Source organism: Phocoena sinus, chromosome 11 (genome assembly GCF_008692025.1).
Source record: "Phocoena sinus isolate mPhoSin1 chromosome 11, mPhoSin1.pri, whole genome shotgun sequence".
In the NCBI taxonomy this organism is placed as follows: domain Eukaryota; kingdom Metazoa; phylum Chordata; class Mammalia; order Artiodactyla; family Phocoenidae; genus Phocoena; species Phocoena sinus.
The window spans coordinates 94,092,816-94,116,868 of record NC_045773.1 but is presented as its reverse complement, the minus strand read 5'-3'; the positions used below and the strand labels follow the sequence as shown (position 1 = coordinate 94,116,868).

The 24,053-nt window shown below is 44.5% G+C and overlaps 1 protein-coding gene across 1 annotated transcript in view; it reads left to right on the top strand.

Annotated features, from left to right (window-relative positions):
- Positions 1–24,053, top strand: part of PHACTR1 (phosphatase and actin regulator 1) — a 246,954-nt gene that overhangs the window by 205,595 nt on the left and 17,306 nt on the right. The window contains exons 7-8 of the mRNA XM_032647345.1: positions 874–1,112; positions 2,843–2,999. Coding sequence (XP_032503236.1) covers positions 874–1,112; positions 2,843–2,999 — 396 coding nt within the window. The remainder of the gene's footprint in view (positions 1–873; positions 1,113–2,842; positions 3,000–24,053) is intronic.

Sequence of the window (24,053 nt, the reverse complement as noted above, 5' to 3'; positions counted from 1 at the left end):
ACACATTTCCTGATTTTCTTACAATGAACCTCATGTGACTTTTATTAAGGAGCAAATCATTTTTAATTAAAAAATATTTTTTATCTGAGTTGGCTCAACTAAAAGAGGTAAAACGAAAAATATGATCATCATTGCTGCTGGGAACATTGACCTGCTGAGAAACCAGACTGGCGCTGCCTGTGTCTGCTGAGGGTCTGACATGGTCCTTGGGAGAGAACTTGGTCTGAGTCGCCCTTGCCCATGTCCACCCCGATGTCATGCGTGGGTCTCCAGCCTGATGGTCCCACCTCTTCTGTTTCTCTGCATCTCCATCCGTGACATTTCAGTCAGCCCCTACCAGTCATGCTGTATAGCTTTGAAAGCTGGAGCTTCATGTATTATCTCTTTCTTTCCTGGGTCTCTCACTTCACCATCAAATTAACCCTTTTACTCCTTTAAGACATGTGGGTTGCAAATGAACCTTCCTTTGACCATTGGGGTTGTTGCTCTTAACCAGAAATAAAAAGAGTTAAATTTATTTTAAAAATTTTTTATTTTTTAAATTGCAGTAAATACACAGGACATGAAATTCACCATCTTCCCCATTCTAAAGTATACAGCTCAGTGACATTCACGTACATTCGCATTACTGTGGTACCGTCACCACCGTCCATCCACAGGGCAGTAGAATTCTCATTTCCTATTCTGTGCTGCTACCACCATCCAGTAACTCAGCTGCCCCGAAACAGTTAGCTGTTAGGTGAGAAGTGAGACTTGAATTGCCCAGTAGACCTTTTTGTCTCTTAGGACATAATGGCTAAGTTTTTAAAAGGTTCTGATGCGTTTAATATGACACGTTAGCCAGAATAAATGTGCTCTTTTCTCTTTAAACAGCTCTGAGCAGCGGGTACCCTGTTCTACTTCTTACCACAGCTCTGGTTTGCACTCGGGTGACAGTGTCACAAAAGCAGGACCTCTGGGCCTTCCAGAAATAAGACAAGTGCCAACTGTTGTGATTGAATGTGATGACAATAAAGAAAATGTGCCTCATGAATCAGACTACGAAGACTCTTCTTGCCTGTACACAAGAGAAGGGGAAGAGGACGAGGACGACGACAGCTCGCTGTATACCAGTGGGTGCCTCCAAACTCTTCGCTGAGGGTGGGAGGGGCGTGGCTGGCGGGAAGAGCTGCCCACCTCTGTGGGTTCTAATCTGAGGCCCGAGGTTACTGTTTCTTCATTAGTAAGATGAAAGGGTAACTGTCCTCTGAACAGCCTCAGAGCTCTAAAAATTACATCGTGCTACCATCTCTTGCCTCTTTTAGATGTCTCTTTTTTCCTTTGATTGCTTTCCTTGGGCTGCAACACCCCATCAATTAAAAAAAAAAAAAAAGCAAGGAGGGGAGGCACCTTAAAATTCAATTCCAGTCTACAAAATATATAAAAATACTAACCATTGTATATGGAACAAATTCATTTTTAAGCATACCTCAACCACTGAACTTAAATTTCAGTGATCAGCTTTTTAACGCGTGAACTTATATGATAGCAGCCTTTTACCGACTGTGGGCCTGACGATATGCTAAGGTTTTATTCTCATCCACATCTTACAACACTCAGGGGCATAAACTACTGCCCCATTTTACAGGTGAGGGGAGAAAATGGAGAGGTAAGGGACTTGCCCAGAGACTCACGTCTACTAAGTGGCAGTGCTGAGAGTTGAAGCTGCCTGTGTCTCATTCCAAAACCCACGTTCTGAAAGCAGTGGCAAAAGAAGGAAGATAAGTACTTACTATATAAGATCCAAAGGAACCCCCCGAACTTGCTGCTTCCCGGTCTCTTCCTCTTACCTCACAACTCACCAGGCTTCAGACAGCTCGCTAAACCTGAGTGATGGGAATAGTCCTGGTGTTGAGGAGAGAACCCTGGAGGGGCAGCCGAAGGCCCACATGGTCCGTGAGGGAAGGAGCTGTTGCCCAGCCTCTGCTCACCGTTTCCTGCCCGGAGAATGGAACACTTTATACCAGGGTTTCTCAACCTTGGCACAAGTGACATCTTGGGCCAGATAATTCTTTGTCATGGCGGCTGCCTTGTGCATTGTAGGGTGTTTGGTAGCATCCCTGGCCTCTACCCACTGGGTGCCGGTAGCACCCTCCCCAGCAAACTCGAGTTTGACGACCAAAAATGTCTCTAGACTTTGCCAAATGTCCCTGGTGGGGGCAGAAATCACTCCTGATTGAGAATCATGGATTTATTTCAGATGTGAGAAAATCAAAGGAAAAGCAGACCCAGAATATTGCCTGTTTCCATGAGCTTGCCCCCTCTCCCACCCCACACGGACCCCACTTTGCCCAACTTTACTTGCCTGTACCCTCCAGCCCCACTGTAGCTGATCTCTTTTGTCTCCCGTGATTCCCCCGCCTATCCTTCACCTCTGAGCGTCCACACACGCAGATGCCCACCGGCCTGCTGCCTGTTGGCCTCACTTATCCTGCACGTGCCGGCCGCGCCTCCTCCGCCCTTTGCATTCTGTTTTGCACTCCGCAGTCTGTCCTCCCCTCCTTTGTGATGTTGCCCACATTGCGGGGGGGAGTTCCTGGGGAGCAGAGATCCCATCACAGGCTCTCCATGTGCCCCGCACATGCCCAGCATACCGTGAGGTAGAAAGGACATGCTGATTGCAGGAACTGTATGAAAGTCACATACTGTAGCTTTCCTCCTTTGACCGAGGTCTTGACCGCGCTCAGGTGTTGGTCTCTTATATCTGTCTCCCCGCCTCTCACCTTGTGGTCCACGGCTGTCCCTGGGGGGAGCCCGAGCAGGTTGGTGACAGCCTTATTACCTCATGTCTCCCCTCCTGCAGGCTCCCTGGCCATGAAGGTGTGCAGGAAGGACTCCTTAGCCATCAAACTCAGCAACAGGCCCTCCAAGCGAGAGCTGGAAGAGAAGAACATCCTTCCGAGGCAGACGGACGAGGAACGGCTGGAGCTGAGGCAGCAGATCGGCACCAAGCTCACCAGGTAGGAGAGCGCAGCCCCCGGCTCCACGGATTTCCATGCAAGAATTCAGTCTCCATCCTCAGACCTGTTTTGAGTGTCTCTGAAGAGCTCCCTGCAGAAAAAGTCCGTGGAAAATATTCCATTTCTTCTGCAGGGTTGCTTTTATGGTCCCCTCTTTTTCACTCATCAAAGTCTTAGAAATTTCACTCGACTAAAGGTTCAAGCCGAGGGGAAGATTTCCAGGGAGGATAAGCACGTGTAGAACAATTCCCATCATCCAGCAGAATCGAGGACCTGTATACCTAGGCACTGTGGTTTGCTTAAGCACAAAGCCATCGAATAAGTGGACTTCTCTGCTAGACTGTGCAACCAGAAGACATCAGTGGTGGTAAAGATGCCTCATTACTGAGCTGGGACTCTTCTTGAGTGATTGCCCCTATGAGCAGGTATTACAGACACAGGCAAAGCAGTATGTCATATTAATACGTTAAACACTTACGTGTGTATTTATAACCTAGTGCATCTTTATGTGGTGTTAGCTAACATCTGTGACACACTTATTAGCCAGGCATTCTTCTAAACGTTTCATGTGTGTCCGTTCATTTAATCTTTGAGCTTCCCTATGAAATGGACATTTCTATGCCCATTTCACAGATGAGAACACGAGGGAGAACTTTAGTTACCTGCGTAATGTCAGACAGAATGGCTGTGGAGCTCTCCCTCTTGGCCATATACGATGCTGCCTCTGTAATAATAGTCACCAGGTGAACCTTCACTTTGGCCCAGGCACCATGCTCACTGTTTGGACGCAGTGTGTAGAGGTCTCCCAGGGTTTCCTCCTGACTTTCCCACGTACTGCCCCATAGCCTCGTGTAAGTCACTTATTCTCTTCCCCTGTGTTTTCTGCCTTTATAAGATGGGGAGTTGTAAGAATTAAACAATATAAGTAAAGCACTTACTTACAAAAACAGTCTCTCTAACTTCCTCTAGGGAGCCTGTCCCATGGTGGAAGAGCCTGACTGTTAAGCGCTCTTCCTTCCGTTGAAGTGAAATCTCTGTCCATGCATTTCCCACCCATCGGTCATATTCTTTTCTCTCTGCAGCTACCTCACTCCTCTTAACACACATGCTTTCGGGTACTTGGAGGCAATGGTACTGGCTCCCCCAGTCTCCTTTCCTGCACTGCATATAGCCGCATTCTGTCTCTGGGGTTCAGTGGGTTGGGTGGATATAATTCTAGGCTGCTTCCTGAACCAGCTTGTTCAGTTTCACACCTGATACAAATAGGGCTCTCCACTGGGGGACTAGAAATAAGAGAAGAAGCAGATCCTTGACCCCAGCCCCTCTTCCCAAAAGTTCATTTCCATTATCCTTTGACTAGGACAGAGGAGCATGGGTATCCTTTATTCTAGTTCTTTCCCTCACTTCCATTTTCCCAGCTTTGTGACAGTATAAGCAGAGCCCCGGGATTGTGGGGAAAATTGAAAACTTCTCTGCAGATGTATGTGAGATGCCAACACATCTAGCTGCCCAAGGTGGCATCTTCTGTGGAGAGAGAGACAAAGGTGGGAGATATGGAAAGCAGATGTGTGCGGCCAGCCACTCTGCTTGTCCACCACAGATCACCATCCACCTGGAGGAAACTGACAAAGTGAAAAAGGCCATTGTCCCAGAACACGCTCCTGAAAAGACACAGCCCAGCTTCTCACGCCTGAATCCATAGCCGCATCCCACCACTATTAGCACATGGCTATGGCAGTGACACAACCCAGAGGTGGGAAGAGACATAGGCCACCATGCACTGCAAGAAGTTCTCTGCATTTGAAGATTTATCCTTGGAAATCATCCCTTTCCCAACCTTTCCTCTTCTGGCAGCACTTAAATCCTGCTCAGGGTTCATAAAATCCACCGAGCGTTCACCATAGTGATGTCTGTTCCCAACCCTCGTTCACCCTGGTCAGTAGAAGAAGACACACTGACCAGGGAGAGAAAGATGGAGGTAGAGAGGACAGCATTGGGTATATTCCAAGTGTTGAGCTCTGACTCCCTTTCTTCTTTGTTCACTCTTTCAACTAGGGAGTTTATTTCCTTCTGGTATAACCCTTGGCATCTCAGCCAGATTACAGGAACTGGGCCTAAAGGAAAGGACATCAGGGGTGTTGAGCAGGTCAGCAGAGTTGTACAGAGTTCAGCAAATCTGGTGGGGAGGCCTAATCCACGTCTCAAGGTCTTCTTTAGAAAGGAATTTTAAGGACTATTCTCTTTTGAATGAGAACCCAGCTTGGTGCTTCCAGCCACTCCATTTATCCTGAAGCCAGGGGAGAATGAAGGAGAAATCTGAGAACCGGAAGGTGACCATGGTAGAGAGAGAACTAATCTGAGGCCCAGAGCCTTGGCTTCTAGCTCTGGTTCTGAGCTAGAAGCAGAGTAAGCAGGTGTTTGCTCGCTCTGGGTCTATATTTCCTAATCTGAGAGGATTAGATCATCTGATCACTTTGTGCAAACTGTGAACTTCATTATCATCAAAAGTAACTAAAAGTATGTAGGAATCTGTCGTAGAGTTTGCATTTCCGAAGCTACAAGGCTGCGGCTGTCTTTGGCTATTTGAGGTAGTAAGATGTACTGGAAATCTCAAGCTCTTTGAAAAGCCTACGGCCAAGTCTGCGGTCCTCATGGAGTGAGCAAGATAGAAAACATAATTTTAGTCTGACGGTTTTAATAGCATAAAAGAATAATGTAGCACTCCGAGGATAATCCCAAATTGGGGGAAGGGAGCAGAAACATCAAGTAAAGTGATGTCAAGTACTAAGGGAGAGTTTCTACCTAAGAATGCAAAAATATTGTTCTTCCAAAAATGTTTTCTCATTGATGCTGTTGGGCAGACTCTCCTAAACCTCGGTCATCAAGTCACCTGGATGCTTTGATAGTAAATAACTGTTTCAGCCAACCGCCATTTGAGAAGTGAGGGCTCTGCCCTTGAGACATGAACGTTGTCAGCTGGGTGTGCGTTTCTCTGCTCCTTGTGTATTACAGACTCAGGCCGGTTGCAGAGAACCAAGGGGTCAACACGTCCATCCGCTGGGGTGTCCGAGGGATGAAATAGTAGAACTTCGACTTAAATTTATCTTATGTCATTCTTTTTAAGTCGATTGTGTCTGTGTTACAATGCACATATATATCAATGCAGTAGTATCAGTACTTGTATATAACTTATAAATAGAGAAATGGCATGTGTGGGGATACATGCTTAAAAAATTAAATTGACCGTGTTCTCAAGAAGCTTCGAGCCCACAGGTCTGAGGGTCCCTTCTTAGGGCTGCGTGAGCAGGTCCTTTCCTCTCCAAGGACCTCTCTAGTCAGTGGAAATGTAGAGACCTCAGGGCCATCCCTCACCCCTGCAAAGCCCCCAAATGCAGGATGCTGCTGCTTTCTCTCTGAGTCTCTTCTCTGGGCCCTTCAACCTGAACCCTAGGAGGTGGTCAGCCTGTGTGATCTTAGCTCTCCAGTCCACTTTCAGCTCCCTTCATTTACCAAGCTTTTTACTCCCCAACGATTAATATTCAACCCACAAGACTCCATGTTATTTATTTGAAATACATCTTACTATCCCCTCCTCCCCCCCCCCAAAAAAAATCATTATTTAAAAAATTAGACACGGAGACATACTTCTCAGTGTTCATAGTGAGGATGACCTCCTTCTTGATCAGTCAGGGGACAGCTGATATGGCCCTAAGCCACTTACTTTCCAGCTTGGGGCATTGATTGGTTGAAGAAATGACCCCCCCACACACACAACTAAAGGATGGCGCTCAAGACCATTGGGAATGGGGTTTTGAGGGACTAAATAGAAGTCTGATGCCTAAAGGAGTTGTTCTTTTGCGTCTGAAACATCCTTTAGAAAGTGAATCATCCTGTAAGTCACTAAGACTACTTATTTTTTTAAAAAGGAGCTAAGACCCTGAAACGTGATCTGTTCTTGGTTACTCAACAGCCAGTGCGCCTAAGCCTTCTCTTGGGAGCAGCCAGCCTTTCAGACCCAGCTGTCCAGTCCTCTCCAACTGAGGTCCCCTCCCTCAGTCCCCTCCAATACCTTCTGTAAGGTTTGGATCAGACAGGGGGAGAGAAAGCCTGGGAAGGACAATAAAATGGGAGGTGCCTTGCAGTATACATAGGAGTATATAATCTAAGTTAAGCTCGGGAATAAATAAGGATTCGGGCAATCTGCCTCCGTGACATACTTGTTCCCCTAAAATATCTCTTCACCCTTAAGATATCTGTGTCCTGCTCAGGGGTGAACTGTCATCATCTCTTTTTTTTCTTTTTTTAAAATTTATTTCTATTATTTTATTTTTTATACAGCAGGTTGTCATCATCTTTTTTGCAATCATGGTTGACCACGATGTTTTCAGCCTCCCTCTGAGCTGGAGCAGGCATAGCCCTGTCTTAAAATGGGAAGCATCCCTACGGGGAAACTCTTTGGAAACCATGCTGGGTTTTGGAAAGGATGTTTCTCCTTGTGATGTCCTTTTCCTAGACCAGACATAGATGGTGATTCAGGCCACTCACTTATGATTCTTGCCAACAATCAAAGGAGATGCTGACTTAATTTCAGCTGCTGGGAGTATTCGTTTTCTAGGGCTACCATAACAAAGTACCACAAACTGAGTGGCTTCCACAACAAAAATGTATGGTGTCACAGTTCTGGAGCCTGGAAGTCTGAAATCAAGGTGTCGGCAGGGTTGGTTCCTTCTAAGGGCAGTGAGGGAGAATCTGTTCCAGGCCCCTCCCCTTCCTGGTGGTTCACTGACACTCTTTGCCTTCATCTTCTCCCAGCGTGTGTATCTCTGTGTCCAAATTTCCCCTTTTTATAAGGAAACCAGTCATCTTAGATTAAGGTCCAACCCTCATCCCCTTGTTTTAACTTGATGACCTCTGTAAAGACCCTATCTCCAAATAAGGTCACACTCTGAGATGCTGGGGGTTAGGACTTCGACATTTGTATTTTGGGGGGATGCAATTCAGCCCATACCTTTTGGGGAAGCATAAAGTGGGTCTACCTAGAAAAGGAGCCACAAACTCAAATGCACACCTGGGGCCAGGCAGGTATTGAACATAAGGGAAGCGGGCAGGTCTAAGACTGTTAACAGGGAGTGCTGGGAACTGGGGTGAGATGGAAAGTCCATCCTTTATCTAAAGGGGTCTCCACTCTTCAGCTTCAGTCCCCTGTTGTTTTGGAGAAATGAAAGACCAGTTTGTCAGATCTTATTTTTTTAAAAATCTGGATTTTTTAAAAATGAAAATTCCGAATTTTTTAAACATTGGACAGACCAAGCAGAATATAATTATGGGTTAAGTTTAGCCCCGGGATCATGTCTCAGCCTGTGCCCCCTGGATATAATCTCTGACCTGGAAACCATAGGTTTTCCTATCTACCGTATAGTCCTAAATTCTGTGGGCATGCACTGTATACTTTGATGGCATGAGATAGAACTCTTCCGTGTGTGATAAATGTCAATGTGAGCGTGTGCATGTGTCTCTGTAGCAGCTGGGAATTCACATCTTCTAGGGTCCAAGTTAATTTGAATGTGGTTATGTGGATTAATCACTAAAGCAATATACTCTATTCCTAGAAAGAACTTTGACCCAGCTTTCAGGAATTTAGTCAGTTGGTTTTCAGAGTGTTTGTGACTATGGAAAAACACATTAAGTTGAATGAAGAAATTGGTTGAAATAGCTGTCACTGCTTTCTTTTCCTTAATGTGTGTTGAGTCTGGGAGTCAGAAGGATTTAAGGTTAAAGCACTGGTAATTGTTGATAGTTTGAATCTATACATACAGCATGAGATCCACACCAAGCATCATAGGGCAGATGAGATGTAGGACCCGCCTTTGAAAATTACCAAAATTCTCCCTCTTCTTTCCTCCTTGGTATTTATGATGGCCGCCTCTTAAATAGCTGTTGTCTTTGTGGTGGCAGGGGGCTGGGGAATGAGATAGGGGAGGTGGAAAAGTGATGACCTGATCATCCCCATGAAACCTAATGTGTTATTCTCTCTTATTCAGAATTTAATATGCTAGAAAGAAAGAGTATTCTAAATCTGTATTTTATGCTCCTAAGTAGTTCACACTATAGGCAGAATATAAAATAATATGGGGCTTCCCTGGTGGCGCAGTGGTTGAGAGTCCGCCTGCCGATGCGGGGGACATGGGTTCGTGCCCCGGTCCGGGAAGATCCCACATGCCGCAGAGCGGCTGGGCCCGTGAGCCATGGCCGCTGAGCCTGCGCGTCCGGAGCCTGTGCTCCGCAACGGGAGAGGCCGCAACAGTGAGAGGCCCGCGTACCGCAAAAAAAAAAAAAAAAAAAGAGGGCACTTGTGTCTGCTCATCTTCACATCCGCAAAGCCTGGGAGGGAATGGCTCAGGTCAGTGGGCTTTTTCTGTGGATTCTGAACCCTCCCATAAAGAAAACTGAAATTAAGTACCAGTCACCAAGCTGAACTGAGTGATCAGAACAAGCTAAATCAGGGTGAAATGTGACGAGAACGGAGTTATTGAATCCTGCAGCATTTGCATAACAGACATGTGAAATCTTCGAGCAGCTCAGTGGCTTTCAGATCATTTGACATCTCCCATTAACTCACTGGGCAAAATAGAAAATCCTCTCTTAAAAGTCCTCCAGAAAGGCTGACATCTTCCGAAAGGTGCTGAGTTGAGTTGAGGCTACAGCGTGACCTGACTGATAGAAAGTTAAGGGCAGCTACACATCTGTTTCTGTTTGTTTGTCTGTTATTACTGATTGCCATTCTTTTTTTTTTGAATTTTATTTATTTATTTTTTATACAGCAGGTTCTTATCAGTTATCTGTTTTCTACATATTAGTGTATACATGTCAATCCCAGTCTCCCAATTCACCCCACCACCACCCACCCACCCCCTCATCCCCCGCTTTCCCTCCTTGGTGTCCATATGTTTGTTCTCTACATCTGTGTCTCTATTTCTGCCCTGCAAACCGGTTCATCTGTACCATTTTTCTAGGTTCCACATATATGCATTAATATACGATATTTGTTTTTCTCTTTCTGACTTACTTCATTCTGTATGACAGTCTCTAGGTCCATCCACTTCTCTACAAATGACCCAATTTCATTCCTTTTTATGGCTGAGTAATATTCCATTGTATATATGTACCACATCTTCTTTATCCATTCATCTGTCGATGGGCATTTAGCTTGCTTCCATGACCTGGCTATTGTAAATAGTGCTGCAGTGAACACTGGGGTGCATGTGTCCTTTTGAATTATGGTTTTCTCTGGGTATATGCCCAGTAATGGGATTGCTGGGTCGTATGGTAGTTCTGTTTTTAGTTTTTTAAGGAACCTCCATACTATTCTCCATAGTGACTGTATCAATTTGCATTCCCACCAACAATGCAAGAGGGTTCCCTTTTCTCCACACCCTCTCCAGCATTTATTGTTTGTAGATTTTTTGATGATGGCCATTCTGACAGGTGTAAGGTGATACCTCATTGTAGTTTTGATTTGCACTTCTCTAATAATTAGTGATGTTGAGCATCCTTTCATGTGTTTGTTGGCAATCTGTATGTCTTCTTTGGAGAAATGTCTATTTAGGTCTTCTGCCCATTTTTTGATTGGGTTGTTTGTTGTTTTAATATTGAGCTGCATGAGCTGTTTATATATTTTGGAGATTAATCCTTTGTCCGTTGATTCGTTTGCAAAGACTTTCTCCCGTTCGGAGGTAGAATGAGATGCTAATTAATTTGTTTGTGGTCATCATTTCACAATATAGACATTTATGAAAACACCACATCATACACCTTAAATATATACAATTTTCATTTGGCAAAAACAACAATAAATAAAAGGCCTTTCACATTGGTTGAAGGAAGAAGGTAGCCAGTTGGCAGTTGCTGTGCAGTCATGGTTCATCTGAGGGGAGCAGATCATGGGGGAAGTTTGTGAGGGCCTGTACTGGGGCCGACATCACTACATGCCCATGAGCTGTGTCAGTGAATGGACTGCTCCCGAGGGCCAGGAGATCAAAATAATCTCCATTAGAGAAAAATGAGGCCCAGAATAAACATTGCTCATGTTTAAAGAAAAAACTAGCCTAAGTACAACTGGGAGATCTCAGAAAGGAACAGTGCACCTTGAGCTGAATAAGTTTGTTTTCTGTGCGTTTAAGGTTGACTTTTCAGGGAAACAAGTTACTGAAGGAGACCATGGAACCTCAACAGATTGATGGTGCACAACACTGTATGAGGTATCATTTAAAAGGTAGCTGGAGGGAACTCCCTGGCGGTCCAGTGGTTAGGGCTCAGTGCTTCCATTGCAGGGGGCATGGGTTCGATCCCTGGCTGGGGAGCTCTGATCCCACAAGCCCTGCAATGTGGCCAGAAAAAAAAAAAAAGTAGCTGGATAATCATCTTTCAAAGAGATTAGTCAAGGTTACCCATTGCTCTCTGTTTTAGCCTGGGAAAGAGATGCTGATGGCAGGTTCTGTGGGGAAAGTGTGGGTCCTTCTGGGCTACATTCTTTTATTGGTGGGAATGTATTTTAGACTGTTTCTCTTTCCATTTTTTTTTCCTTTCAATGTTCCTGGAAGAATGGGGATGGGACAGGGCTCTGGATAACTTAATCACTGAATAATCTAAACATTTATGTGTTAATAGGAACAACTTCAACTTGAGTTGTCAGACCATTTTTCTTGTAATATAGTTTTTTTCTTTCCTACAATCTTTTGATCCCTCTATAAACTAAAACAGTCATAAGGATGTGTCATTGCTATCATACTTTTATTCATGAAAGGAGCTCTCAAAGCCATTTGTGAATCTACTGGGAGGCAATGAATAAACAGTGAGTTAAATCACCTTATGAAGCACCAAACTTTGGTTGAAAGATGCTTCTGTCACATGGAAGAGTACTTCAAAATCTGGTCTAGTGCTTTCAGATTAGCTTATTTGGAGTTTTTTTTTTTCCACAGTGAGCTTTGTACCTATATCACAAGGAGTCTATTTGTGAGTTTCTTTACCTCCTTCACAATTGCATCTCCTGAATGACTGCCTCTAGCACCCTTAATTTTACAGTTAAAGAAACTGAGGCCAAAAGAAATTAAGCTGCTAGCCAAGTTCATACAGTTATCTGGCTACACTGGGATCTGAAACCAAGACCTCTGACCCCAGCCAGTGCTAAAAATTAATATCCCCCAGAAAGGGGAGAGATGTATTCCCTTCTCACTGGAAGAAACAGGCCAGTTATTTGTTAGAAAGTATGACAAGTCATAGATGTCAGTTGATTTTCTCAATTCATGGCTGAAAGAGAGAGAAATGACTCAAAGGTTTTGAATTAAATCTTTAAGAAACATTTTCAGAAGTCAAAAAGCCCATGAATAAGGAATCTGTGAATTCTCTCATAGGTAGTTTCTTTCATGGGCACTGTTTCCTCCTCAATCCCAGATAGCTAAAAGAACATTTAAATTAAGTGCCCAAGTGAGAGACATTTCCCCATCTTAATAGTTAATCACAGCTGAGAAAATCTCGTTAATAATTTTTGAAGACTGATCAGGTACTTTTGAAGATTCTGTATCTGATGCCTTAGTTTGGAGTTGGCCTGTTCTAGTGATTCTGTCATTCCGATGATAAGTGAAGCTCTAATCCGTTATACTTAGGAAGATCTCTTTGTTCTTTGTTTCAACGGTGGAGTTGGCATTTCTCGTCTCCAGGATAATTTCCATGGTATGTAGAGTACTTTCTCCCTCATCCACCAACTTTGGCTGCAGGTTTGATTGAAGGTGATTTTTCGACAGCTGTCCTTAGAGCTTGCACGCAGTCCTGAATATTTAAATAGCAGAACTGGATTACAGCCGAGACATTTGCACAACAGTTGTTTTTCATAGGTCCCCTCACATCTTTGTTGACTGGCAAAAAAAAAAAACAACCCTAACTCTCATGCAAAATGCTAATAAGAGTCATTCATTTTATTTATCTTCATTATATTCATTTCACTCTTCTTGGTTTAGAATGCAAAGATTTTTAGAATAGCCTTGAAAATTGCATATATGCTAATTAAACAGTGATTTTTTTTTTTGACAGAATATAAACAAGGGAAGTCATCCAAAGATACAAACCCTGGAAAATCGCTTTTCCCTCTGATTCCGAAGGCAGTTCCTTTGAAATATAAGTGAATACGCTTCTATTTTAGGAAGTGTGATCATGAAAATTTTATGTTCTGTGCCCAGTGAACCATTAAAACAATAGTTCTTCAAAACGGGCAGCCTTATTAGTGCCTTGGAAAAAAACAGCAGGCAGACAGATAAATACTCGGTACTGACAGGTGATCAGTGTGTTGAAAAGAGCTTTACCTACGGTCAATCCAAGCCTCCTTTGGACTCATGTTGTGTTGCTCGTCTGCATATTGTAACTTATCAAGCTCCCCCTTGAAAGATGCTGAGAGAGGTCATTACCTCTTCCTGTGAGTTAAAACGAGAGCTGCCCTCCCCAAATTTGATTGAACCAATGAGTCTGCCACCTGCACATTCCACCCCAAGCTGCCCAGGCAATGTCCCATCCACGGGAAGCCTTCAGCACACCCTCCCTGAGTGACCTGGTACTTCCTTTAGATTTGCGGAAGCTGAGTGAGGCTGAGCGGGTACCTTCTGCCTGGAGCCTGCTGTGTCCACGCAGCACGTCCTCGGAGCATTTCTCCATCTCATTTCTCTCGCGCGTTACCCTCTCTCCTCACAGTCTTTAACCACACGTAGCCATTTGGGGCCACAGCCTATGAAATCTGATTCTCACCCCACAGTCAACAGCAGCACCTGGATAATACTCAGGCGTTTCCCACGAAGGAGCTGTAATTTCATACAACTGTGTCCAGGCAGAAATAAAATAAGCTTATTCATTAAAAAAAAAAAAGCATATATATAATGTCAGGTTTAGCCTACCTAAGAAAGTAGCTTAAATTTGTCCTGCATTTACATTGTGTGTTACATGGTATGTTTCCTAATTGATTAATAATAGAATGCTGATGTATGCACACACACACACACGAGAGAAAAGGATATGGCCTACTGTCCACCACGCTGGGAGCTAAGGATCCTATGTTAGATATGTGCTATGAATTCATGGTCTCTTTTTGGGAACATACTTGAGGGGATACAGTCTCTTCTTACAAGCTACCTGTCTCCCAGTCCATTGTATAGATAAGGCCAAGAAATCAGTAAAAGCGTTTATATTTGTTTCCTGTATAGTCAAGGTAAAGTCGGTTGAAGCAGCCGTATCACGCTCCATTTTTACATTCTTTTTCTTCTTTGCCATATTATAGATCCTTTCCTAGACAAATAGACCCATTCCATTATTAGAACTCCATTTTTCCTGATTCTTTTAGAATTAACAAATAGATTTTCAAAAAATGCAAAAGTGCAAATCCAAACTGGTTAGACATTCCTAAAATCCACCATGCTGCTGGGGGAAAAAGATGTATATGTGTATGTGTGTGTGTGTGTGTGTGTGTGTATATAGACACACATACATACATATATATGTGTGTATATATACATATATATGATGTCTGTTACATCACATATATGTATTTTATGGAACATTATCATGGGTAAGCACTTCTAATTTAATGAGAATACCTATATTCTTTACCACTCTTTTGTTCTACAGGACTAATGGTTTTAAGATGAAGCTTTATGTTAAAATTGTGGCATCATAGATGAGGAAACAGTATGGAAATGAGACTTTTAACAAAGGAGAATTATAGAAAACCTTGCAGAGTCAGATGATCAAAATCCCCTCTACTGGAGCATCTGGGACTCTTTGGGGTTTTTTTGTGTTTACATCTCCAGGTTTCTAAACAGCGTGAAATCTCATCTGAACTGGAGTTGTGATTTGTTCCAGAAATAGGAGCTCAGAAGAGGCCCTGAGAGGCAGCTGTAGGAAAATAGCTGTAGTCCTGTTGAATGAAGAGGGGAGAAGGGGCTGGGGATGCTTGACGGCTGTCTCCCAGCCTCTGTCTCACATAAGACCCTTCAGCCTCTTCTTGGGAGGTGCTAATGGCCCCAAGATGACAGATTGGCCTTTGGGGGGAACAGGAAAAGAGCGTGAGCTGCACAGACCCTGTAGGTCCTGGAGTCGCCCAGGTGTCATAGTCAGAGCAGGCACAAGAGGAGGCATCAGGGGACCTACTTCCAACTCTCCATCCCTTGCCTTGCTTTGGAAAGTAGTCAAGCGTTTTATACATTGTTTATTGACGCCCAACAAAGCAAGGCATTGGGGAAATCTGGAACCACAGTATTTTGTGGATGAATAAGTATATATTCTTATGACAGTTCTGTATTGTCTAGACTGCACAAGTCATCCTAACCATGATACTGTCCAGGACAGTGACTCAACAGTGAACCCCGGAGTTTCCTCTTTTCATTTGAATCACTTTTTGTCCTTGTTCCAGAGATCTGTTCATCAGAAGCAATATTCTTTAAAGAAGTAAGGACAAGAAGTACAGGGGTACCTGGGGGAAGGCTCAAGTTAAGAAAAGAATATCCAGATGCCGGTGCCCTTGTTCTCACACTTGAATATGCATGCAGATCTCCTGAAGATCCGTATGTCGTCATGTCCTGTGTTTAAACAACACAGCCTGCTGGGTTCCACCCAAACGTTCCTAATTCAGTAGGTCTGGCGCCCAGGAATTTGCCACAGTTAAGGAGTTCCCAGCTACTGCTGAAAAATGACCTAGGAAGCTTTAAAAAGTATATTAACAGTGCTTTACCCTCAGATATTCTGATTTAATTGGTCCAGAGCGTGGCCCAGCCATCGGTCTTTTTTAAGGTAATATAGGTTATTCTAATGTGCTACGAGGTTGAGAACCACTGACTCAGAAACGGCAGAGATCAGGAGAACAGACAAAACGCTATAGGAAGAGGACCAAGGATGAGCTTGAAGTTGACAACTTGAGGATATTTTTTGTTCCCACTTGACTAGTGAGGTGTGTGGTGCTTAGGGGCTGTACTGATGCACTTGTTTTGCCTCACTCTTAATCTTTTTTTTTTTTTTTTTTTTTTTTTTTTTTGCGGTACACGGGCCTCTCACTGTTGTGGCCTCTCCCGTTGCGGAGCACAGGCTCCAGACGCGCAGGCTCAGCGGCCATGGCTCACGGGCCCAGCCGCTCCGCGGCATGTGGGATCTTCCCGGACCGGGGCACGAACCCGCGTCCCCTGCATCGGCAGGCGGACTCTCAACCACTGCGCCACCAGGGAAGCCCCGCTGTTTGTTTTTTTTTAGTTTGATGCTATGCAACACACATAGTTCCATTGTTTTCCCCAAACTGATTTCATCTCAACACGACCAGCATTATTCCAATGTTTTTTCTGATTTTATTCCTTACAATATTTTATCTTTGCCACGGGGCTTCACGCTGGGGCCACAGCCTCCAGTGAATAAAGCCAAAACCATTTCCCTCTTAAGAGTAACCTGTTGAGCTAGTTGAGGTGAGAGACCTTTTTTCAAGTTACCAGAAATAATATTTCATGCTTTATACTTAACTTTAAAGGGGACTTTCACATCTTCTTCTCATGCAGTTCTCTCAGATTGTTGTTATGGCTGTTTGTCATTTGGCGAAACTCGGGTGCAGGGAGAGAGGCCACAACAGTGAGAGGCCCGCGTAACGCAAAAACAAAAAAACAAACAAACAAAAGGAACCAAGCAGATGGCTGCTTCACCTGGTGAAGATGGCAGGCTGCCCCGGGCGTGCCCCTGAAATTCTGATGACTGAAGCTAGAGCTTTATCCGTTTGCTTCGTGAACTTGGCTCTGTTCAAAGACAAATCCCTCAAGGAAAGGTAATATTGTAAACTAATGTAAGTCATCTTTATTACAGTCCAACTTGAAAGAATAAGTAAAAGCCATCAGTTGGGAACACCCTTTTTTCTTCCAGTACCAAACATACAAACCTCCATACAGCGCACTTTCTCCTGCAGCCTCCTGTCACGGTGAAGGGCTGTCCCTCCTCCAGTTGAAAGATAAGGTCTTCTCTGCCCCTAAAACCCCAACCCCTCCTGCCTTCTCAGGACTCCTGCACTGTCCACGGAGCCTCCGCCCTCATTATATATTTAGCTTCTCACCGGCACCACCACCACTTAATCTGGGTTCTTTCTGTTAAACATGTCAGTCTCCTCCCATTAAAAAACTATAAACCTCACCTGAGCCTCCTTCACCTCCAACTCTCTGGTCCCTTCAAAACCAGGTTTCACAGAGGAGTCCTTCATACTTGTTGTGTCCATTTTCTCACCTCTGTTCTCAACCCACTCCAGCCTGGCGTCTGTCCCCACCACCCCCTGAAAGAGTTCTAGGCGAGCTCGCTAAGAACGTCCCCGGTGCTAAACCCAGTGGGCAGTCTTTCCAGGCCTCATCTGCCCACTTCATTGGCCGCACACATCTACCTCTGCCTCCAGGATGCCATGTTCTAATTTTCATCCTGTCTCCGTGCCCTGCCCCTCCTCTAACTCCCTGGCAGGTGTGTCTTCCTTAGTCTGAGAATTAAATATTGGAATTTTGTAAGGCTCCATCCTAAGCCCTCTCCTCTTCTCCTCTGTGCTCTCTCTGTATCCCTGACTTCAAATATTATCTATTTGCAAACTAGCCACAGATTTCTATCACTGGCCTAGCCATCTCCTCTCCACGGAGCTCTGTATATCCAGCTGCCTACTGGATGCATCCACTTTGACGTTGCACAATCACTCTGACTCAACAGATCTAAACTCAGACTCGTGGGTCCCTTCCACCCTCCCCCCAAATGCCCCGGTTCCCTTCCAGTGTTTCCTGCCTTCTGGGTGAGTAGCATATAACCATCCGTCCAGCTGCGTAAGTTATGGAACCTAAGAGATATCCAGTATACCTCCTCCTTCCCCCTCTGTCCGTAGACGCTGTGTCTCCATGGTCTGTCAGCTGGACTCCCTGAGAACTTGCACATCGACCATCATAGCCTAGCCCAGGTGTCCGTCATCCTCTACCAGGTGTGCAGTAGCCTCCGAGGCTCCTATTCAAACCGCCTCTCGTGTCTCCCAACCCATTCTCTGTACAACGGACAATGTGACCTGTTGTAAACCTGAAATGTTCGTTTGTCCCTCCCCTCTCCTACCCTTAAATGTAAACTCTTCAGCAGCTTCACATTGCCCCTTGGGAGATCAGACTCCTTAACATAGCCTCCGTGGGCACATGGCCTGGCTCCTGGCTTGTTTCCCACCATCCTTCTTCCCCTTGCTTTGTCCATTCCAGCAACCTGGCTTCCTCCATCCTCCAGATCTGAACACAGACACAGTATCACTTCCTCTGGGAAGCCTGACCTCCTAATTTTGTCAGGTCCCAGTATCACTGCCCCAGATGCCTCACCATGGAACCTCTTACTAGAGTTTTATACTTCTTTCTATGACTGTGATTTTTTTTGGTAATTTTTAAACTTTTTACTGAAATATAGTTGAAATAGATAATCAACAAGGACTTACCGTATAGCACAGGGAACTCTACTCAATATTCTGTAATAACCTATATGGGAAAAGAATCTGAGAAAGAATAGATATGTATATATGGATAACTGAACCACTTTGCTGTACCAACTAACATTGAAACTAACACAGCATTGTAAATCAACTATACTCCAATATAAACTAAAACATTTAAAAATGAAATATAGTTGAATTACAATATTGTGTTAGTTTCAGGTACACAGCAAAATGATTCCGTTATATACATATATATTCTTTTTTTAGATCCTTTCCCATTGTAGGTTATTACAAGATGTTGGGTATAGTTCCCTGTGCTGTACCGTAGGCCCCTGTTGGTTATCTGTTTTGTGTATAGTACTGTGCATATCTTAATCCCAAACTCCTAACTTATCCCCCCGTCACTGTGATTAGTGACTGCCTCTCCCAGCCCCTTCCAGTCTCTTAAGTTCCAGAAGGGCAGGACCTTGATCTGTTTCTGCTCATCACTGGACCCCGATGCCCAGCACAGAGCTGGCACTCAATAATTTGTGAAACGAATGAATGAACTTACATTTGAATGTGGCTAAGTATATAGCATCTGTTTTAAGAACCGGTCTTGACAGGAATGACATAGAAAGAGTGATGATGTAATTCCAAGAACCTGAGAAGGGAAGGGTCCAGGAGACAGAACCCTGACAAAAACACGATCCCCTTCACAATTTTGCCTAGCGCCCAGCCCCCCTCGCACACATCTGCTGATCTGTTTTTGGCTGACCCTCTTGGTAGCCAAGCTGAGACACTGAGAGAGTCTGTAACGTCTTCTAAACTGCCATGAGAGTCTAAATCATGTCCAAGTTGCTGGCCGTTTTGAGGGTATTCTGTTGTAGTCTAGCTCCTGAAAAGTATGGCTCCAGTTTTAACCTGCGAATTTTCATCACTAACGTGCACCTCTAGGCTTTGAGTTCCTAAGAGCTATCAGTGCTCAGTCCTCAGTGAGGTTCTTAGTCAGCGTTGGGTAGATTGGTGGATGAAAGAAGGAAAACAAAAGTCAGGATTCTTATGACTTGATGATCTTATCCAGGGGTCTCAAACTCAGGTCCAGGAATGATTGGAAAGGAAGAAAGCAGGACAGGTATTATCTGAGCGAGAGTTGGGGACTGGGCTAACTAGAACAAACATGCCCTCTCTAAAGGCATTCGGGGGGAAAAAACTGTAACCTCTGAGCAAGGAGAAGAACTTGCAGAGTTAAATGCAACCCACCGGACATCAGTTTGCAATTTCTGACTCGTAGGGTATTATGGTTGTGGTAGACAGAATATCTCCCCCTCCCAAAGACACCCATGACCTAATCCCCAAACCTAGGAGCCTATAACCTTTCATAGCAAAAGAGACTTTGAGGCTGTGGTTAAGAATCTTGAGTTGAACAGATTATCCTGGATTATCTGGGTGGGTCCAGTGTTATCACAAGAACGGTTGCAGTCAGTCTGAGATTGGAAAATACGACGCTGTGGGCTTGGAAGAGGCACAGGGAAGGCAGGGCACTTCTGGAAGCTGAAGAAGGCAAGTGAATAGATTCTTCCCTTCCTCCAGAAGGGGTGCAGCTCTGTTGACTCCTTGGTTTTAGCCCACAGACACGCATTCCAAACTTCCGACCTCCAGAACTGTAACATAATAAATTTGTGTCGTTTTAAATCACTATATCTGTGGTACTTTGTTACAGCAGCAATAGGGAACTAATACACTGGTTAAGCGTGTGGAGACTGTAGAGCCCGGGTGCCTGGGTTTAAGTCTTGGCTCTGCCCTGTGCTAGTTCTGTGACCCGGGGCAAGGTATGCAACTTCCTGTGCCTCCCTTTTCCCCTTTGTGCAGTGGAGATGCTGACAGTACTACCTCAAGGGGCTGACCTGAAGATTAAATGAATTAATATACGTGCAGTTCTCAGAACCACGCCTGTACTTCTTAGGCATTAAATCAGCATTAGCTTATTCAATTACTCCTGTTATTTGCAGAGAAAAGAACATAGGGCTGAGCGGGTCCAATACCTTGTCCAGGTGGGTTCAGGGCAGAGCCAGGAGTGGAACCCAGGTCCCCTAACTCCTGAGCTGTTTAGCACTTTGTCATTAAGCCACAATATCACTTTCCTACCGAATCTCATTTTCAAAGTCAAAACAACTAGTTATAATACGTGCCCTTCGGGAGGGCTTAGCTACATTTTATATCTGTGATTAGCCTGGATGTTCTCAGACCCTTTCAAGAGAAGTGAAACGTAAATAGAAGGCCTCATTTGAAATCATGTGTGTTTAATGATAAGGCTGCCTAGTTAATAGCAGAATTTTCTCTGGTTAGATTTCAGTCACTCATTGTTTTGTCCCCTTCAAACATGTCGCATAAGAAAAACAAAAACAGAAAAAGGCCAGAATAGAACCAGGCAACGCGTCTGGTCGTGGGACCCATGGGCTGCTTAGCACAAGCCAGTGAGGGCGCCTTCTGCAGACACTTCAGGGCATAAGATTCCAAAACACTGCCCCCCGTCCCCCTTCTGAGATGCAAGCTCCACCTTGAATCTGGAGGGCTTCTTCAAAACATACGGCCCCCAAACCCAAGCTTCATGTAAAAACATGGGTTTTACTAAATGGTCCCAGAAAGGTGGCTGTGCATCCCTACCAAAGAAACCAGTTTTCTCAGGGAAAATAAATTGAAAGGTGAGGCAGAGCCTCTAAGGAACTCATTCTAAGTGGAGTCAGGAGTTGCATTCCAGACCTATGACACCAGCTTGCCCAGCTGTGTAATCTCAAGTTTCTTCCTACAGTCTGAGAATGCTGTTTTAGAAAGGACAGGAGGACTGCGGAGTCCAAATTTGGAACCTCCAGCGTTGTGAATTTCCAGATACCCAGAGGGCCCTTATCAGTGTGGATAAGTAATCCCTTCATGGGCTGTTTTGAGAAGAAAATGAAGAATAGACGTGAAAATGTTCTTACAGACTTAAAAGCACTGTGGAATACCATTTCCAGCAGTTTCCAGGGCGCTATGGGGTTTGCAGACAGCTATCTGATCAAAACTCCTTTCTCTGGCATGGAGGCCCATTCCCTGTCTACAGCCTAAGTGGTGATGATACTGGGGAATCACAGAATCAGCTGTCAGTGAGCACTGGGTTTAAAATAGTTACACTTGGCGACTCCGTGGACTTCTTATCTTCACCCTGGGTCTCCAGAGTCCATGGTGTAAACATCTTGCCAACAGTACACGCTAGTTGCCACTGTTTGGGGAGGGACTGTAGCCTCTGCTACCAGGACAGCACTCTTTTTTACCCCTTAGTCCCATTGGAGGACTCAGAGGGGCCTCAAACTCCTTCCACAGTTTTCTTGTCTCACACACACCTCATCCCAATGCTCGTCCCAATGGGGGAAGCAGAACGCTGAGTAATTAACTGCAGGATTGTTAAATAATTTTCAAGAGCCTCAGAAATACAAACATCTCTGTGGTGCTGAGGCCCGTTGTGTGATCATTCCTGGAACTTTACCCGGGCATGTGGTCCTCTTTTTCTTTTTTTTTAATATAAGTTTCAGGTCTACAGCATTATAATTCAACAGCTGTGTACACTGCAATGTGATCACCACCACAAGTCTAGTTACCATCCATCACCATACAGTGACCCCCTTCACCCATTTCACCACCACCCCAGGTCCCCTTCCCCTCTGGTAACCACTGATCTGATCTCTGTGAGTTTGTTTCTGTTTTATTGTATTTGTTCGTTTCTTTGGGGTCTTTTTAGATTCTAATAGGAGTGAAATCATATGGGATTTGTCTTTTCTATGTGTGACTTATTTCACTTAGAATAATGCCTTCAAGGTCCATCCATGTTGTTGCAAATGGCGAGATTTCGTTCTTTTTCATGGCTGAGTAATATTCCATTGTGTGTATGTACCACATCTTCTTTATCAGTGGACCCTTAGGTTGCTTCCGTATCTTAGCTATTGTATATAATGGTGTAGTGAACATGGAGGTGAAGATATCTTTGCAAATGAGGGTTTTCCTCTTCTTCAGATAAATACCCAGAAGTGGAATAGCTGGGTCCTATGGTAATTCTAGTCTTAATTTTTTGAGGAACCTCCGTGCTGTTCTCCATAGTGGCTGCACCAGTTTACATTCCCACCAACAGTGCACGAGGGCTCCCTTTCCTCCACATGCTTGCCAACATTTGTTTTGTGTGGTCTCTTTGATGATGGCCGTTCTGACGTGTGAAGTGCTATCTCATTGTGGTTTTGATTTACGTTTCCGTGGTAATTAGTGACGTGGAGCATCTTCTCATGTGCCTGTTGGCCATCTGTGTGTCTTCTTTGGAAAAATGTCTATTCAGATCCTCTGCCAGTTTCTTTTTGTTTTTGTTGTTTAGCCTTTTCTTTTTTCTTGTAAAGCAACATATTATGTTTATTTATTTATTTAACATCTTTATTGGAGTGTAATTGCTTTACAATGGTGTGTTAGTTTCTGCTTTATAACAAAGTGAATCAGCTATACATATGCATATACATATACCCCCATATCTCCTCCCTCTTGTGTCTTCCACCCTCCCTATCCCACCCCTCTAGGTGGTCACACAGCACCGAGCTGATCTCCCTGTGCTATGTGGCTGCTTCCCACTAGCTATCTATTTTACGTTTGGTAGTGTATATATGTCCATGCCACTCTCTCACTTCGTCCCAGCTTACCCTTCCCCCTCCCCATGTCCTCAAGTCCATTCTCTACGTCTGCATCTTTATTCCTGTCCTGCCCCTAGGTTCTTCATGACCTTTTTTTTTTTTTTTTAAGATTCCATATATACATGTTAGCATACGGTGTTTGTTTTTCTCTTTCTGACTTACTCTGTATGACAGACTCTAGGTCCATCCACCTCACTACAAATAACTCAATTTCATTTCTTTTTATGGCTGAGTAATATTCCATTGTATGTATGTGCCACATCTTCTTTATCCATTCATCTGTCGATGGACACTTAGATCCTCTGCCCATTTCTTTCTTTCTTTCTTTTTTTTTTTTTTTTTTTTGTGGTACGCGGGCCTCTCACCGCTGTGGCCTCTCCCATCGCGGAGCACAGGCTCCGGATGCGCGGGCCCAGCGGCCATGGCTCACGGGCCCAGCCGCTCCGCAGCACGCGGGATCCTCCCGGACCAGGGCACGAACCCATGTCCCCTGCAACCGGCAGGCGGACTCCCAACCACTGCGCCACCAGGGAAGCCCCTCTGCCCATTTCTTAATCGGGTTGTTTGCTTTTTGTTATTGTTGAGTTGTGTTAGCACTTTATATACTTTGTATTTTAACCCCGTATCAGATACATGGTTTGCAGTTATCTTCTCCCATTCTCTAGGTTGCCGTTTTGTTTTGATGATAATTTCCTTGGCTGTGCAGAAGCTTTTTAGTACGATGTAGTCACACTCGTTTTTGCTCGTTTCCCTTGCCTTTGGAGTCAGATCCGCAAAAGCATCTCTAAGAACGTGTAGTCTCCTCTTCAGTGTCCTTCCCATTCTCTGGCAACTTCTGTCCCTACCTGGTGCCTGCCCATTGTCTGCCCCCGGCCCCTG